The sequence below is a fragment of the Hemitrygon akajei genome, chromosome 9 (genome assembly GCF_048418815.1).
Source record: "Hemitrygon akajei chromosome 9, sHemAka1.3, whole genome shotgun sequence".
NCBI lineage: Eukaryota > Metazoa > Chordata > Chondrichthyes > Myliobatiformes > Dasyatidae > Hemitrygon > Hemitrygon akajei.
The window spans coordinates 58,571,122-58,590,466 of record NC_133132.1 but is presented as its reverse complement, the minus strand read 5'-3'; the positions used below and the strand labels follow the sequence as shown (position 1 = coordinate 58,590,466).

At 43.6% G+C, this 19,345-nt stretch overlaps 1 protein-coding gene across 1 annotated transcript in view; it reads right to left on the bottom strand.

Annotated features, from left to right (window-relative positions):
• The window catches only part of gnmt (glycine N-methyltransferase), a 36,687-nt gene extending 20,608 nt beyond the window's left edge, over positions 1-16,079 (bottom strand). Inside the window, exon 1 of the mRNA XM_073056064.1 lies at positions 15,753-16,079. Within this exon, the coding sequence (XP_072912165.1) occupies positions 15,753-15,958 (206 nt within the window). The 5' untranslated portion in view covers positions 15,959-16,079. The remainder of the gene's footprint in view (positions 1-15,752) is intronic.
• Between the last annotated feature and the right edge of the window lie 3,266 nt (positions 16,080-19,345).

Sequence of the window (19,345 nt, the reverse complement as noted above, 5' to 3'; positions counted from 1 at the left end):
TCAGTCTTCTACCCCCGACGGTCAAACTTCCAGCTACTATCGTCCCCTTGCAGCCAAAGCCAACTGGACGCTCCCACTGCTGCTTGAGCCATGGTGTTAACGTCTCTTCCTGGTTCTCCCTTGTATCCCTAAAGCTGCCATCATCTTCCAGCATGACATGGCGGGAAATCCTCTTGCCCCACTTCAACAGGGAAGTTCCACGTCTGCCAGCCTTGCTGTCTGCAGTCCACCACCAGGTCTTCATATCTCGCAAGCTTCCTCTCGTGAGCCTCTTGGCATCGGGTCTCCCATGCTACTGTTAGCTCTATTATCATGAGCTTCTTTGCACTCTCTGCCAATAATAGAACGTCTAGTTGAAGTGTGGTCTCTACGATTGGTGGGAACACCAGCTTCTTTCCAAGATCGACCTTCATCTCCCAGTCCTTTGCCATGCTCAGGATGCCGTCTCTGCGTTTGTTTGTTGCTGCAGCATGTTCCCTGGTCCTGATGAAGTTGATGAAGTTTGGTTGGCTGTCCTTTTTGTGGTCCTTTTTCCTCTCTGTCTCCAAAGTGTGGGCGAGTGCTCTCAAAACCTGGTCGTGTCTCCATCTGTACCGTCCCTGGGAAAGGGCAACCTGGCATGAGGAAAGAATATGCCCTAGGTTGGCTGGTTTCTGGCACAGATGGCACGTTGGGTCTTCTGTTATTCCCCAGTTCTGCAGGTTTGTTGGAGTTGGTAGTACATCATACACAGCCCTCAGTAAGAACTGGAGTTGGAAAGATGTATATTCCATATGTCATCCCATGTCAATACTCTCTGTTCTGTTTCCCACTTTGTCCAGGTCCCTTGACTCCCCATCTCCACTGCTCGCACATATCTAGCCTCCTCCTCTTTCTTCCTTATCTCCTGCTGGACCAAGTGCCGTCTGTCCTTAGGGTTGACCTCCCTCCACCTGGTTGCTGACTCACATCCCAGTCCTTGTCTGCCCTTACACACTCTTCCAACAACGTCTCTGTGGCAAAGTCGGGTCTCTGCTTCTTCTACTGCTCTGCCGCCTTCCGTTTGCTCCCTGTCTGTATCTGGACTCCGGCTTCACTGACCTTGTCGTCCTTGGAGTCTTTGAGAGTCATAAGGCATGCTTTCCTCTTAAATTCCTCCACAACTGAGGAGAGGGGCAACTGGAGCTTGGCTGACTTGCTGTGTAGCCCTGTTGAAGAGAAGCACTGCGGTACTCCAAACCACCTTCTCAGATACTGGTTAATCTTCCTCTCCACGTCCTCGACCGTCAACAGGGTGATGTCATACAGCATCATTGGCCACATTAGTCTGGGTAGAAGGCCATGTTGGAAGATCCATGCCTTGAACTTTCCTGGTAGACCTGATTTTTCGATCTTTACCAGCCTTTCTATTGTTTCAGGTGTCTTTCACGTTTACTCACAGGTCCTTCAGCTCTCTCGTGCCGTTTAACTCTCGCTGTTTCATCCCGTAATTGTCTGTGCAGTTTGCGATATCTTCTGACATTCAGGTTCGTACTTATTGCCAATTTGTTGTGACTATGCAATGCTTTTCAAATGCTTCTTTCATCTTCTGAATAATACAATTAGTAGCCTTTTCAGGGTGCCTTTTATGGAAGTGTTCCTGCAATCTTGATGGTTTCATGGCTTCATTAAACAGTAGCCAGTTGACACCAGTGCAACGATGATAGCAGCATGCAAAAGGAACAGCGAGGCGAAGATGAAGACGATCACAACAGTGAAAGTTACATTGGCAAGGATTCAGATTGGAATCTGAGTGTTAGTCAGGGTAGAGCTGGTGTGTGGCAAGCTACCTTTATACCATTCCAATTAGCACAATTAACCAATTATGTTGGGTCTCATAATCCCTAAAGATGGTTCTTGACTGCACATAGGAAGCCAAGGCTGCTTTGAAGACCTCAAGAGGAAACCTCAGGGTCAGCAGGTTCACTGATTGGCTTTATTTCACTTTTTGGTTCTGGCCAGCACTGTATTACAGCATGGCCTGTTTTCCATAGAATTGTACAGAAAGTTGAGAAGGTGTACTTGACTTACCAACCGTTAAATTGCATGAACTCGTTCCGTGCTGAGTCAAGTGGAGCTGCTTGGCACTCTGGTTGCTAATTTATGCATCCCCAATAACGTCTGTTTGGTTGGTGAGGTCGGATGAGATTGCCGAGTTTCAGACGCGTTGTGAGACGAGTGCTCACCGCCTGCAGAGCTGTGGTTCTTCCTGTGTTCCAGTGCCTCATCCTTGTTTTTGCTCTACCAATAGTCAGTCAGGTCTTGTGCCTCATGTTAGGGTGCTGCTTACCACATCCCCCCCAACAACAACTTCTATTTCCCCCAATACACCCCTGGGACACATAACCACCCCCATTGGGAATCACTGCTCTAGGGTCAAGGCTTATAGGTGAATAGCAATTTTATAATTGGTACAATCTGATTAGGCCAAACTCTCTGAATTAATATCATGAAAACTGGACCAAATTGGTCTTTTGATGGTGGTTACCCAAATGAGATCATCTGTCATGATATCCACTCCAAGCCCTCTTATTTGGAGTGCAGTGCAATAATATTGACTCCAAACAAAGATTGTTAATTTAAGGCCATCACACTGGAGCTGTGACCAGCTGCTCTCTGAGACCCAAGGATGCTATAGGAAATTGCAGAGCTAGTCAGTGAAGATTCTATGTGTAAACTCCACACAACTTGTTTGACTTTCTGTGCTTCAAGTTTATCAGTTTGCAGACACCAATAGATTCTGTTAAAGATAAGATCATAAGATATAGGAGCAAAATTAGGCCATTCAGCGCATCAAGTGTGCTCTGCCATTCCATCATGGCTGATCCTGGATTCCACTCAATCCCATAACACCTGTCTTCTTGCCATATCCTTTAATGCCCTGACTGATGAGGAAACTATCAAATTACACCTTAAATATATCCACGGACTTGGCCTCCATCGTGGTCTGTGGCAGAGCATTCCACAGATTCACCACTCTCTAACTAAAGAAAAAACCTCCTCACTTCTATTCTCAAAGGTCACTCCTCAATTTTGAGGCTGTGCCTTCCTATTTCTGATACCACCACCACAGGAAGTATTCTCTCCACATCCACCATATCTAGTCCTTCTAACATTTCAATGCGATCCCCCTGCATTGTTCTAAATTCCAGTGAGTACAGACCCAAAGCCACCAAACGCAGCTCATGTTAACCCCTTCATTCCTGGAATCATCCTTGTGAACCTCCTCTGGACTCTCTCCTGTGCTCCAATATCAACCCTCACCTCCCTTTTACTCGTTACATATCTGAAAAAACTTTTAGTATCCCACTTTATATTATTGGCTAGTTTGCCCTCAGATTTCTTTGCCTTCTTATAGCTTTTTTAGTTGCCTTTTATTGGGTTTTCTCACTTTTACTACCTTATATGCCCTTTCCTTGGCTTTTATGCAGTCCTCAACTTCCCTTGTCAGCCATGGTGCCCACCCCTGCCATTTGAGAACTACTTCTTCTGTGGGACATGTCTATCCTGTGCTTTGTGAACTATTCCCAGAAATGTCAACCATCTCTGCTCTGCAGTAAGACCTGACACTTCCAAGCATGGGAAAGAAGCTTTGAGCAGCCAGGAAATAGACAGTGACTTTGAGATTTCTCATGCGCAAGTAAAACCACCATGGTACCTCACAGTTCTAGAGACACAGGTTAGATCTGACCTCAGGTTGCTGCCCTTGTGGAGTTTGCACATTCTCCCAGTGGCCACTTGGGGTTTCACCATGTGCTGTAGTTTCCTCCCAAACCCCAAAGACACACGAGTTTGTCGGTTAATTGTGATGTGATTAACACAATTAGTATAAATGCATGGTTGATGGTCACGCTGCTTAATACCAGGAAAATGACACAGCAGTTAACAGCATGAGAAGCCTCCTTATTCATGCAAGAATGAGAATTTGTCCCGTGTGCATTTAAGCCTCATGAAATCCATTACAGTATGCAAGGGTTAAGCACGTTCAGATCACATGCTGGCTGCACAATCTACCAACACAGATGATATCTGACATCAACAGCTGGGCTCATGGCCCAGGCCTTTTTATAGTTTCTTTGGGACTAACTTTCAATTTCATCCCACCTCCTCCACCCACGTCATTTTCTTAATATCTGACAAATATGTTTACACACAGCTCAGAGGGTGTGGCCTGATCGAGTTCTAGCACTTCCCCAATTAGCCATTGGCATGAATTCACTTATAGTAACAGCTGGACAAATTACAGGGCTCTAAAACTCAGCCCCAAGAAAGAATCTCATTCTGTTTTGGGCCGTGATTATTCTCCCAATCCAAGCGAAGTAACACAAATCCTCTGGCATATGAACTTACTCCTGATTTACCTCAAACAAACGTATCACAGCAAACACATAAAATACTTGCATTTATATGGTGCCCGTATGACCTCAAGATATTGAGGTCACCATCATAGAATCATGTTTATGTTGACCTTCTTTTCTAGCAAGACCAGTTCCATTTGCTTTGCCTATTTAAGTGAATGTCTTAGTGCCTCTTAAATATAGAATTACATCCAATTCCACCACCATCTCTGGCCATGTGTTCTAGATGTCAACCACTGTGTATGAAAAACCTTGCTCTTTAATCCTCTGTAAAACTCCCTCCCCTCAAATATGTGTCCGCGTGTTTATGATGCTCCTACCAGGGGAGAAAGATTTTAACTATTCACCCTATCTATGCCCCTCACAAGCTTGTATATTATCAGATCACTCCTCAGCCCCTTTTGCACTGGGGGCAAAAGCCAAGCCTATCCAATCGCCCCACCATCTCTAATGGAGCGAACATCCTGGTGATTCTTCTCTGCACTCTCCAGCTCTCACAATGTCAAAGAATCTTTGAAGCATAATCAATTGCTAACATTTTCAGAATACATCTAATGGTTTATTGAAAAACACTGAAATAGGTAGAAGCCTATGGCACACGGGCACTCAAAAATATTGCAATTCCTTCAACCTCACTGGCTCCAAATCCTGGAACGCCTGGCCCAACCATGTACCTCCACCACTATCAAGGGTAATTGAGGATGGGTGGTAAAATTGGCTACAATGAAAACATTTTAAAATCCATTCTGTTTTTTTCTTGATTCACCAAGGGGTATTTGTGTATTATTCACAAATGAGTCATTGTATGCATTAAACAACAAAAATCACTTTATTAGAGTTGTATAAAATAAGTAATACAAAAAGGAAAAGAAATGGTTAATGAAGTAGCAGTACAAAAGACAAAGTGTACATAACATCCACTGAATGAGCCGATCTGCAGAATGCCAAAGGAAACCACAGATCCAAAACCTTCCATGCAGCTTTCTAATCTTTCCTTCTATCTTCTCACCCTCTCAATGCACTTCTCCCCAATCTTCTCCAACTCTTAGCTCTGGCACTGGCCAAGTTTCAGAGGAAGCTCTCTTCTTGCAGACAGAAAGTGCCCCTTTTTATACCCTTGAAGACCTATTCAAAACATGAAAATAACTCAGTACTTTCCCATAATAAGGCACCATTTGATACCTGCAGCTGTACAATGACATCACCTTCTCTCGACAAACAAGTATTCATCATTATCTACTCTCAAGGCTGTAGACTTGAACTCTCTTAACTTTCTCAAAACAATCCCTCTTCAAGCTAACACCATTCTGTCTCAAGAAGCAGTGTAGAAAAGACCCACACAAATGGTTCCAGGAATGAGGAACTCCAGCACCAAGATTAATCTGGAGAAGCTGGGGTTGTTCTTGGTGCTGGAAAAAAAAAAGAGCCATATACTACAGAACCAAGACCTTTATCTCACCATGTTCACGTTGATCACCAAGTAACCATCTATACTCATCCCATTAGACAGATAAGATTTAGAACAGATTTGAGTGTAGAACATCATGTTCAGCACGTTTGTTGAAGATTTTTGAAGAGGCAATTCAGATAACAAAAAGATTAAAAAGAATGAGAGATTTGTTTGATGAAGAAACAATGTCTTTTAGTCAAATAGTACAGAAATTTAACATACTCAACAAGGATCTTCTTCGCTTCTTTCAGATAAGAGATTATTTACAGAAAAAAAACATCATTGTTAACTGAATTCTATAGATCTAACATAGAAGAGGGTGTTTTGTTTTAAGGGTGAAGTCTCCATTAGTACTTTTTACAGCATCCTGAGGGAATGTTCTTGTGGAGAGGTTGAGCAGCTGGGAAGGGTCTGGGAAGAAGAGCTGGGAGCAGAAATTACATTTGAAACAGGGGAAGACATCTGTGATAATGCAAAGAAAATTTCAGTTTGTAATAGAACTAAAGCATTGCAACTCAAAATTCTGCATAGAGCCCATCTGACTTCAGATCATCTCTTGAAATTTAAGACGGGGGTTTCTCCAATGTGTTCTAAATGTAAAGTGAATACTAGAACTTTCACCCACTGTTTTTGGACTTGTCCCAAACTTCAGGGACAAGTTTAGGAAGTGATAACTGGAGTGATATTTTGGGTGAAATGGAAAAGATTCTGAAGATGGAACTTGATCTGGACCCAGTGTCTTTGTTCTTCTGAATAATCTTTTTAACGTCCTAACTTTGTGCGAGGAAGAACATTTTACTTTGTTAGTTATCCGATAAGGCCCCTGGACGTTTTGGTTGGCGTAAATTAATCACGGAATACATTCCTTTGGACTTTTTGACATGTATGGTACAATCAAAAACAAAGTTTTCATAGAACATGGCAACCTTTTTGCAGTTATGTAGATGTAAATCTAATAAGGGCTTTTGTATAGGATGTGGTGATGATGTCAATATTTTGATGGAAGTGTTCTGATAGCTGATACCTGTGAGGGTAAGAAATGTAAATGTATCAGGAAATCGGAAGTTTTGTTATGCTGAGCAAAGACAAAAAAGAATGAGTGGTAAACATTGTCTACAATGTTACGAATGAGGAGCAACTCTGACGGGCAGAAGGGTGCAAAGTCGCCCCCCCCCCCCCCTTTTTGAGAATCGCAAAATCGCTACTATTTCGGGTCTGATACCAAGGAAATGAGAGAGAGACAACACAGGGATACACAAAAGTGGAATGTCTCCTCCTAACAAAAGCGGAACGGAACCACCGATTACTGCTATTGTCTCTTGGAGAAGGAATTGTGTATTGAGTACTGTTCTATTCATTGAAACCCCTCAGGGGGCAACCAGAGTGGTCTGGTTAATGGGTTGCATCATCCCAACCTGATTGACACCTGAGACCCCGTGAGTGGGGATAAAAGTAGGGTCTGGGGACACACCCCTCAGACGCACCAGGAGAGATGCTACAAGACCGGTGGGGGCTTGTGTGTGTGTCCACCCTTGCCTGGGTGATGAGTCCGCCATGGAAGAACAGTCTAGCTAAAGGACGGAGGGGTCATATGTGAATGGCCACAACAACAACAACACATCGACGGATCAAGATCGTAAAAGGAAAGTCGGCAAGTCAATAGGTCTTACTGCTTTCTCTCTCTCTCTCTCTCCCCAACAATTGCAACACCGCGACCAACAACTACTGCAGCCTGCATGAACTGAACTTTATATTTCTATCGGACAATTCATTATCCCCTAGACAAGGATAGAGCTTATTTCTTATTGATTATTATTATACCCGCACTTTTAGGTTTAGTATTGCTGACGTATATTATCTGTATATTTGCATTGATATTATTTTTGTGTATTTTTACTAATAAATACTGTTAAAAATAGTATCACCAGACTCCAACGGATACTCCTATCTTTGCTGGTAAGATACCCAGTTACGGGGTTCGTAACAACAAGGACAATAAGGCCTTTGACAAGGTCGTCCATGGTAGGATAGCCTGAAAGGTCAGATCATATGGATCCACAATAAGCTAGCCAACTGGATACAAAATTGGTTCTGACGGAGCCAGGGAAACATAGTAGGGGGTTATTTTTCAGACTGGAGGTCTGTGACCAGTGGTGTGCTGCAGAGATCAGTGCTGGGTTCACTGTTGTTTACCATTGAGATTAATAATCCAGTTCAAGATTAATTATCATGCAACCATACATGAATATGGCCAGATGAAACAGTGTTCCTCCGGGGTGAGGGTGCAGAACCCAATACCAAGAGTCATTCACAATACAAGACATATACAGCACAAACAAGATAGCAGTAAAGATGTCCTGTAAACTGACATCCAAGACAATCAGTCACTGTTAGACCGTACACTGCTGTTGACTGAGGCCTGGGCAAGGTTGTATGGAAGACCAGCAGTTGCCAATGCAGCAAGTCTCCCCTCTCCACGCCACCAATGTTGTCCAAGGGAAGGGCAAGGGCCGACACAGCTTGGCACCGGTGTCGTCGCTGAGCAACGTGTGGTTAAGTGCCTTGCTCAAGGACACAACATTGCTGAGGCTTGAACCAGCGACCATCAGATCACTAGACCAACGCCTTAACCATGCGCCAATGCACAAGATATAGATTGGGTGGTGACGGCAGCATTTGGCATGCTTGCCTTCATCATTCAGGGCAATTAAGACATCACGTTTAAATGTAAAAATCATTAGTGAAACCCGACTTGATGGGCTGTGCGCTGTTCTGGTCACCTGGCTATAGGAAGGATGTCAAAACTGGAAAGGGTGTAGAGAGAGAAAAAAAATAGTCACAGGGATATTATTGGGAAGGCGAGCCTGCTTAGGCTGGAACTGTATTTACCTGGTGCGTAGGAGGCTGAAGAATGACCTGACCGAGGCTTACCACATCTGAAGGCTGCAGAGAAAGTGAATGGTTGTATTTTTTTCTCTTGGGTGCACAATTCTCAAACTAGAGGACATAGATTTAAGGTGAGAGGAGAAGATATAAAAGGATCCAAACTTTTCAGAGGGTGGTGGGTTTATCAGATGAGCTACCAGAGGAAACTGGAGTGGAAGGTACAGTTACACTTCCACTTGGACAGATACATGATAGGAAAAGGTTAGAAGGATATGGGTCAAATGCACACAAATGGGACTAGCTCAGATAAGACATCTTGGTTGGCATGGGAGATTAGCCCAAATGCCTATGCCCAGGCTGCATGACTACGATTCTCCAGGTGTTGCATGCTGGGGAAGCTGGGCGATGTAATGGCGGTATGGAGAGCGAGCTACTGTTGAAGGCTGTGCCTAATTGAATTTGAAAAGCTTCCCCCCCCCACCCCCCAAGAACATTCCTGGAGCCAAAAAGCTCCAGTTCCAAGATGTTCATGCTTGACCAACACTCTGCAGAATACATTTTGCAAAATATCAAACAGCCTTTGCAATGTTAACATACCACAGTCTATAAATAAGTCAATTACTTAATCACTTCAACACTTACAATCTCTTAAATGCTTTAGGAGGAAAATAGCTTGAAAAAGAACCATCCTAATCCTTTCTCAGAATGGCATTGATTTTTTTTTCCTGAAATTATTCCAGATAAACGTTCAAAGGTTGGTAATTGCATCTCTGTGTGTTTGTTTACAAGGTATGGTGTGATCAAGGAAAACTTCTGTAAACACTGCTTAGAAGCATAGTGCCAATCACATTCAGCCTTTACTGGGGCTCATATTTCATGCTCTCCAGTCTTGGCGAATGTCACTATCAAACTTTTGATGACTTCAGACATCTCCTGATGAGTCCTGTCCCACAGTAGAAATCATTTGCAATGGTCTATAGCAGGGGTTCTCGACCTGGGGTCCATGGACCCCTCGGTTTATAGTAGGGGTCCATAGCATAAACGAGGTTGCAAACCCCTGGTCTACAGTCTCAATCAAGTGGCCCTGAAATATACTCGTTCAGCTTGTACCCAATAGTAGCTGTTAGAGTAATCTGAAATGATCAGAGGTTTGAGCCCTTAAATAATTATGATCTCAAATTCACTGTCTAAAAACTATGATGGAAACATGTTATCAAGGGCATATAAAAAAAATTTAGGAAATGCTAGGAAAAAACTCAGGATGACAGGCAAAAGATGCAGAAAGAGAAACATTTGTAAGATCACCAGACCCAAAATGTTTATTCTATTTCTTTCCGCAGGTGCAGCCTGACCTTTAAGGTTTTTTTTTCAGCATTTTCTGCTTTTGCTTCAGATTTCCAGCATCTGCAACTGTTGTGGGGCACAGGGGTTAGAGGGGATTTGATTTGTATTCTTTTTCAAGGGATGGTCATCATCTGGAACATTTTGCCCATTAGGATGGTCAAGGCATTGATATCATTTGTCTAGAGGAGCACTTAAAACAAAAGTATGGAGTTATAGAAGTACAGCAAATGGGATTAGTGTCGATGGGTACTTGATAGTGAGCATCAACATGGCATGGTTCTGTGCTGTATGACTACGATTTTGCAGAAACGTTCAAAAGGCAAGTAGATCTATAAACTGAGCAGGCAGACAAAGGACAGACTTGAATTATCAAGAGTTTGGTTTTTGTTTTATAGGAGAAAATGAGGCTGATAGGTGTCAATATAGAGGTATATAAAGATAGGGCAGGCATAGATGCTGTCAATAGCAAGAGTCTGCTTTCTATGCTGGGGTGTCTAAAACTAGACAGCAGTTTTAACTTGAGAGATAAGGTTTGAAGAGAGTATGAGTAGTAAATATTTCACTCAAAGGATAGTTGGTATCTGGAATGAGCTGCCAGAGGAGGTGGAGGCAGAAACAGTAAAAATTTTTTGAAGACACATCTAGAATGGATGATTCAATGGAGGGATAAAGAAATAATGAAGTCAACTGGGATTAGTATCACGGGCATGGTGGTTAGCACAGATGTGGTGTGCCAAAGGGCCTTATTTCTAAGCTGTACAAATCCATGGCTCTGTAAGGTACATGCATTTTAAACCACTTTCAAAAAATTAATTACAGGCAGCGTAGACCAAATGGGCAGCTCTCTGGTGCATGGAACAATATGACATCGTTGCCTGCAGTCAGATTTGCCCAATCAGTTCTGTAAATATAGTCCCAATACCTGCTGAAAATATGATCCAATTCAGTACATTAGAAGAAATGGGCATCTGCAACCCAAGAGACACAATATTTGTTAAGAAGGCAAACGGTGCACTGGCCTTCATCAACCGTGGAATTGAGTTTAAGAGCCGGCAGGTAATTTACAGCTATATAGGACCCTGGTCAGAACCCATTTGGAGTACTGTGCTCAGTTCTGGTCACCTCACTATAGGAAAAATGTGGAAACTATAGAAAGAATGCAGAGGAGATTTATAAGGAGGTTGCCTGGATTGGGGAGCATGCCTTATGAGAACAGGCTGAGTGAACTCGACCTTTTCTCCTTGGAGCGGCAGAGGATGAGAGGTGACCTGATAAGAGGTGTATCAGATGACGAGAGGCAGTGATCGTCATGGATGGTCACAGTCTTTTCCCAGGGCTGAAATGGCTAACACTAGAGGGCACAGTTTTAAGGTGCTTGGAAGTAGGTGGTGGTGGCATCCGTCGGTCTCGAGAGACCATGGATCTGCGCCTGGAGTTTCCAGGGCGCAGGCCTGAGCAGGGTTGTATGGGAGACCGGCAGTTGCCCAAGCTGCAGGCCTTCCCCTCTCCACGCCACCGATGTTGTCCAAGGGAAGGGCACTAGGACCCATGCAGCTTGGCACCGGTGACGTCGCAGAGCAATGTGTTGTTAAGTGCCTTGCTCAAGGACACAAACACACTGCCTCAAGCTGAGGCTCGAACCAGTGACCTTCAGGTTACTAGTCTGATGCCTTGCCCACTAGGCCACGCGCCAACACAAGGAAGTAGGTACAGAGGAGATATCAGGGGTAAGTTGTTTTTTAAAAAAAAACTCAGAGGTGAGCGCATGGAATGGGCTGTTGGCGATGGTGGTGGAGGCGGATATGATAGGGTCTTTTAAGAGACTCCTGCATAGGTGTACAGAGCTTAGAAAAAGAGAGGACTATGGGTAACGCAAGGTAATTTCTAAAGTACGTACATGTTCGGTAAGGCATCGTGGGCTGAAGGGTGTGTATTGTGCTATAGGTTTTCTATGTTTCTATGTACCCAAAACCTTGGAATGGTTCAAGACAGCGGGAACTCAACACAGAATGATTTATGGTAAAAGAGTTCAGATGCAGAAATCTGAAAGTGAAGGCTGAAATTAGGGAGAGAAACAAAGAGGCTAAGATCAAGAAAACGGATACAATTTGGTACATGGATAGAAAAGGTTTAGATCAGGGGTTCCCAACCTTTTTCATGCCATGGATCAATACCATTAAGCAAGGGATAGGCCAAATGCAGGAAAAAGAAGCCAGCTTAGATAGGAATTTTGATCAGCATGGACCAATTGAAATACACCTTATAGCATTTTCAGTCTTATGTGCTAAATGTGTGAACCAAGTTTCAAAAACAACGTTTAATACAGACACAGAGTTCAAGAGGTGGGACAGCCGGTGGAGCTGCTGCTTCCCTGCTCTGGTAGCCCGGGTTCCATCCTGACCCCGGGTGCTCCGTGTGCTGTTACGTAACCCCGTAACCAGGTAACTTACCAGCAAAGATAGCGGGATCAGCTGTGTCGGATGCTACTATTTTCAAACGTTTTATTCAAAAAAGGGCACAAGCGTATGGTTAATACAAAACATTCAGATCATATACATCGTCAAAACTCAATCTAAAACACCGGTGTAATAATAATCAATCAGAAATAAGCTCTATAGTTGTCTAGGGGGTAATACTGAGTCCGATTGAAATATAAAGAGTCACTCAGAAGTTTGCAGGCTTTTCCCTTTTGGGAACCGCTGGGGTTTTCACGTTGTGGAGAGAGAGAGATGGTTTCGAAAAGAGAAACACTTGCCCGTTGTCTTTGCAGAGCAAATCCTTGGAATCTGGGGGAGCAGGCTTCCCCGTTGTTAGTTAAAAGCAGTCTTTCGTTGGTTCTAGCCACAGATTCAACATTTGGAATCTAACGCACGTGGCTTCCTTCAAAATGCCTTCCCGCTCCCACGGGAATCGGTATCGTGCTTCCTTGGTGTCTCCTTGGTGCGTCTGAGGGTTCCCCCCCTCAGACCCTCCTTTATACTTCTTCACGGGATCGCAGGTGTCAATCAGGTTGCAGGTAATGCGATCTCTCTCTCAACCAGCCCACTTTGCCCGAGGGCTTTTCACGTGGTCTCCATGAGACAATAGTCAATGTCGCCTTTATTCTGCTTCTTGGGAGAACGTGGTCTTCCGCACGTCTCTCTCTCTCCCATTTTCCTGTGTCTATTCAGCACGTCTCTTTCTCTCTTGGGTCAGTTGACCCCCCCTCGACTAGGGCTCTTGCGATTCTCACAAAGGAGGGGGCCGAGGGCATAACAGTGCAAGTTGGCATGTTCTGCTTGTGATCACTCGTGGGTTATCCAGGTGCACTGGTTTCCACCCATGTCCCAAAGATGTGTGGGCTGGATGTTGATCGGCCAGTAGCATGTACGTGTATAGTAGGATCCGAGTTTGATGGCATTATGGGATGAATGGAGAAAAACCAACAACTTTTCATTTTGACTAACCTTGTACCTGAATTACTACATTTTGGAATATTCTGCAAATCAGATATTAGCTACAGAGAAGAAAAAAATGGAGCCAATATTTCAGTCTCTGGCTCTACCAACTTTTCTAGCTGAAACTAAATCTTCCTCAGATCCCCTCCAAAACTCTTAATCCTTACCTTAAACTTACACCCTCTGGTCTTGGGCACTTCTACTGAAGGGAAAGGTCTCTGACCATCTACTTTTTACATGCTTCCCATACTTTTACACCATTATCATATTCTCCCACCTAACTCTCCCCTTGTTCTAGTCCAAGAAAAACAAAAGCAACCACTTTCTCCTCATAAATTGAACTTTTTAAAAACTGCAGGCAAATTCCTCGTCTGCACCATCTCCAGCACAACCACATCCCTCCTATCATGTGGAGACCAGGACAGTATACAATATTCCAAATCTGCCCAAAATAATGGTTTATAAATCTATATAAGGACCTACCTACTTGCTTAGTATTTCAGATTTCAAGCACCCGCGATATTTTGGTTCTGCATTTTTGCAACTAGACTCATTTCTGGAGCTGGGGGAAAGTCCCATGCAAATCAATAGAGTAGACTTCAGAATAATGGAAGATGATCCACTCAGCCCTCAGGTCTTTCCTCAGTTTGGAGGCTGTGCCCTCTAGTTCTGGATACCCTACTAGAGGAAACATACTCTCCACATCCATCTTATCTAGTCCTTTCAACATTTGGTAGGTTTCCATGTATTCTTATAAATTCCAGTGAGTACAGGCCCAAAGCTGCCAAACGCTCCCCATATATCAACCCCTTCATTCCTGGAACCATCCTCATGAACCTCCTCTGGACTCTCTCCAATGACAACACATCCTTCCTGAGATAAAGGGCCCAAAACTGTTGACAATACTCCAAGTGCAGGCCGAGTAGTGTCTTACAAATCTTCGTCATTATCTTCTTGTTATATCCTATTCCCCTTGAAATAAATCCCAACATTGACAATAGACAATAGGTGCAGAAGACCATTCGGCCCTTCAAGCCTGCACCACCATTCTGAGATCATGGCTGATCATCTACTATCAATACCCAGTTCCTGCCTTGTCCCCATATCCCTTGATTCCCCTATCCATAAGATACCTATCTAGCTCCTTCTTGAAAGCATCCAGAGAATTGGCCTCCACTACCTTCCGAGGCAGTGCATTCCAGACCCCCACAACTCTCTGGGAGAAGTTTTTCCTTAACTCTGTCCTAAATGACCTACTCCTTATTCTCAAACCATGCCCTCTGGTACTGGACTCTCCCAGAATCTGAAACATATGTATATGCATATGTCTTTTTCACCACAGACTCAACCTGTGAATTAATCTTCCGGGATTCTTGCACAGGAACTTTTCCCCTCTAATGTTTGAAATCTCTTTAGATAATAGTCTGCAATATTGTTCCTTTTACCAAGCATGTATTATCATTAATTTCCCAACACTGTATTCCATCTGCCACATTTTTGCCCATTCTTCCAATTCGTCAAAGTCCTGCTACAATCGCTTTGCTTCCTTATCCCTTCACTACTTTCCTATCCAAACGTCTGTATCCAACTGTTACTGTACCACTAACCGCCAGGCGGCTAACCTCAAATAACCTACCGCACAGCTGTGTGTAGCGTGTGGTGATTGCATCATGAAACGCTTGCTGGCAAATTTGTTAAGTAATCTTATGCCAACTAGACGGCATCCCCCTCCCCCAGTTTTTAAACTAGCCAGGAGTTGATGGACTAGAGAAGCGCCTTGCCCGTCTGCTTTAAAACAAAAGCAAGACCATGGATCAATTAATTTGTTTTTAAAACGCAAGAACCTGTTTTAAATAACAATTGGCTATGTAGTCACAGACTGGTCACGGCAATAAACTCCATATGGTGAGCACCACGCGACTTTTTTTGCGCGCTTAAAGTAATCCACATTTTATTTGTTAAAAAGCACACCAGGGGTGTCCAAGGCCATAGGGAACAATCCTATTTTAGAACTCACGCTGAAGTGTGTGAAAATTCCCCGAGCAAGCGCGGCGAAATAAGTCACAACATTTAAATGGGCGATTTGCTTCAGTTTACCTGTAATGAGAGACTATATGGTGCTGTTGGCAAAACACAAGAGACCAGCTCCTCAAAGGAGCAACAAAGCAACCCTGCATAGGAAAACCACGACTTTTAAAGCACCGGAGGTAAACACAATTCGCACTCGTTTGTAATTTTGATTTGATGCAATACCCCTACCCGGTGCCGCAAGCCACGTCCAGGATTCGCTGACACTTGTGTTGGCGCAGAAGCCGCACAATCGCATTCCTGTACTCGTCAGTCCTACTCTGGGTGTCTCCAATGTACAGCTGCCAAACCTTGGCGGCTTTGCCGTCAGCGTACTGGTCTGGCAAACCAACCGCCGCCACCCCGAGCGACCGGGTCCGGTATACGCTGTCCACCATCTCGACAGGATGGAACACGTGCGAACCTCTCAAGCCAGAGCAGAACCCTTCGTTGCTCTGCAGTCAATAACTTCTCCCAAACTTATTCCCGCACTACAAAACTTCAGTGGAGCTTTAACAACCAATCGCTGACTTCAGATCTGTCCACACCTCCGCCTCCTTGTTTGCGTCACAATACGGGTCACCACGCCAATTAAAGAATGCTTAAGGGAAGATCCCGCCTCCGCAGTAGTGTCGTTGGTTTCTCCCAAGTCTTTCTTCGTTACCATTGGCCATTGCACGTCAGCCGTAGCTTCCCCTACCATCTTCTCCAATCCTGGAAATATTCAGTGAATCAAACGGTATTAACAGGGAAACAAATTGTGTTAACATTTTTAGATTGACATTTAGATGACGCGATCAAAATAAGATGCTTACAGATAAAAGGACACAAAGATGGACAAAAATATGCCCAAAGCCCAAGTGAGTGAAATGAAGAGGTTCAAATACTTTATAAGAAAAACTCTGCAGTTGCTAGAAATCGAAGCAACGTGCTCAAAATACAGCAGGAACTCAGCAAGCCAGGCAGCATCTGTGGAAAAGAGTTAAAAGTGGACGTTTTGGGTCGAAACTCATCACCAGGATTGTTCTAATGAAGGGTCGCAGTCCGAAATGCTGACTGTTTACTCTTTTCCTTAGATGTTGCCTGGTCTGCTGAGTTCCTCCAGCATTTGTGTGTGTTGGCTGAATTGAAGAGGTTGCATTAGGTTGGGAAGTTCACTCCTTTAACCCCATTATCAGGTTACCTTCTACCCTGAGCCAGCAATCTTTCAACTGTGCCAACTTTAGTTGCATGAGTTTATTATTTTTCAATGTACCAAATTACATCGAAAAGCTTTGATTTGCATGATATCCAGTCCTACATAAATACACCAAGGTAGTGCAATTAAAAGCATAAAGAAGAATACAGTATTAGCAGTTACAGAAAAGTGCAGTGCAGGTAGACAAATAAAGTGAAAAGGTCGTCATGAGGTAGATGGGGAGATTCCTAGTGTAGGAACGATTCTGATAACAGTGGGATAGAAACTATTCTCAAGCCTGGTGGGAACTAGTCTCAAGATTTGGCATCTCTTGCCCGATGGGACAGGAAAAAAGAGATAACGACCGAGAGTTGGAGGGGTCCTTGATTATGCTGGCTGCTTTCCTGAGACAGTGGAAAGTGCTGACAATGGAGGACAAATGATGCCCTCTATTGTCTGTACCTAAATGATGGACTGGGGCTGTGTCCATAAGTATGTAATTTCTTGTAGTTTTGGGCAAAGCAGTTGCCATGCCAAGCTGTGATGCATCTAGATAGCCAGAAATGATTCCTGTTGCTACGTCTCTAACAGACTAGTATTTGCAAAGAGGCAATGGGAACTGAGAGCCACCGGAGTGGATGGGAGGTAAGGGGAAGGAAGTAGTAGGGGGAAGCTGTGAAAATCAAGAAAGGAAGCAATAAGGTTGTCCATCCAGCCCTCTGTGCAACAGTGTCCACTCTGCCAGGCCACTTACTTTCTGTGAATTTTGTCTGTTGTCCATCCTCATGGTTGCACAGAAATACTGGTTGGAAACAGGCTATTTGGCCCAATGCATTAACCATTGGCCACACAGACACACTATTCCTACATATATGTCTCCATTTTCTTGCGGGCATTCACAGTAAATACAAAGAAGCACAATAGAGTCTCTGAAAAAATACTGCACACGACTAAGATGGACAAACAACCAATGTGCCAGACAGCAAACTGTGCAAACACAAAAAGAGAAAGAAAACAAAATAATAATAATAAATAAGCAATTAATGAAGAGAACGTGAGTCGTAGAGTCCTTGAAAGTGAGCCATAGGCTATGGAATAGGTTCAGTGTTGGGACCAGTGAAGTTATCCTCTCTGGTATAAGAGTCTCAATGTTGAGGGGAAATAACTGTCCTCAACCTGACAGTGTGGAACCTGGGGCTCCTGTACCTGCTTAGAGTTGATGGGCTGATTGGTCTTCTTCTATGTTATATGTAAAAATATATGCTTTATTGATTAAAAAGGATGATCTATCGCTGGACACTTCAATCCTCAGATAAGTACTCATTCCACTCATTTCTTTCAGTAGGCAGCATCTTCTGCTTGTATTTCATGCTTCTTTTGTGTATTACATAGCAGTTAAGTCATTTAAATCACATCTTAGGCTGTTAAACTACTGACAATTTCTAATCCCACCTTAGCAAATTTAAGCAGAGAAATACAGAATTTCTTTAAGATACCTGTTATGAGTAATGGTAATCATGAAATGATGAGACTGTCTTAAAAACTCATCAAGACCAGTGATGTACTTCAAGAACACAGCATACGAAAATGGGAGTAGGAAATGGCCACCTGGCCCCTCAAATCTGCCCACTCTTCAATGTGATCATGGCTGATCTACAGCAGGCTAGATCATTCTTACCTGGTCTGGCATATGTATGACTCTGCACCCACAACAATATGGTACCCACAGTTTAAATGTTATAAACAATGTAAACTCATTCTCCTTTGGTTTTTCCTTTATAGATATGCAATATTACAGAATCATATAATTGTATCATACAGAAGAAGCCATTAGGTCAACTTAGCCTGTGCCAGCACTTCGGAAAAAATTTCAATTAATCCCATAGTCCTCTCTAAAATTCATTTGCAACCAACTCCTAACTCAAGCCCTACTCCTTTCACCTACCTGGCACGACCTGCCTGTCACCTTAGACCCCCTCCTCAGTCTCCAGTTATGTCAACCTCCCTTCTCATCACTCCCCTTCTCTTCAGCCTGGCTATCTCTTCTGCACTGTCAGTTCTGTTGCAGGACTTTGACCCCAAATTTTGACAATGCCTCTCCTTCCACATATGCTGTTCAACTTGTTGAGTGCTCTAGCAGATTGTTTATCACTCCCATAATCTTGCTTTTTACCCCAGTTCTATATTTTCTAAGTATTCTCTCCCTGATTCCCTCAATGCGAATTATGGCAATTCAAGGATCTATTCACATGTCTGTCCAGGAAGGATATTTTCCAATCCAAAATGCTCACTAAACTGAAGAGATTGCTAGTTCTTTTCATAGAGCAGTTCAAATTAAATCTCATTATTTTGGGCTTGAAGTTGGACGGACTAGATAGAGAAGTGCCAATGGCCTGACCTCTGGTCACTCCTCAATCCAGAGGAGTCCTGAATGCAAGTGGGGTGTGCAGCCAGTGATGAGGTTCTGAAATGCAACTAGAGTCTGGTTTATGGGCCGGATGTGAGCTCTAGCAAATGTAGGTGTCCAGATGACCTCTAGTCAGGAAGATGGGTAGGTTGTAGCTGGGACCAGAGTGCTTGTATATTTCCTACTCCCGTTATCATGCTA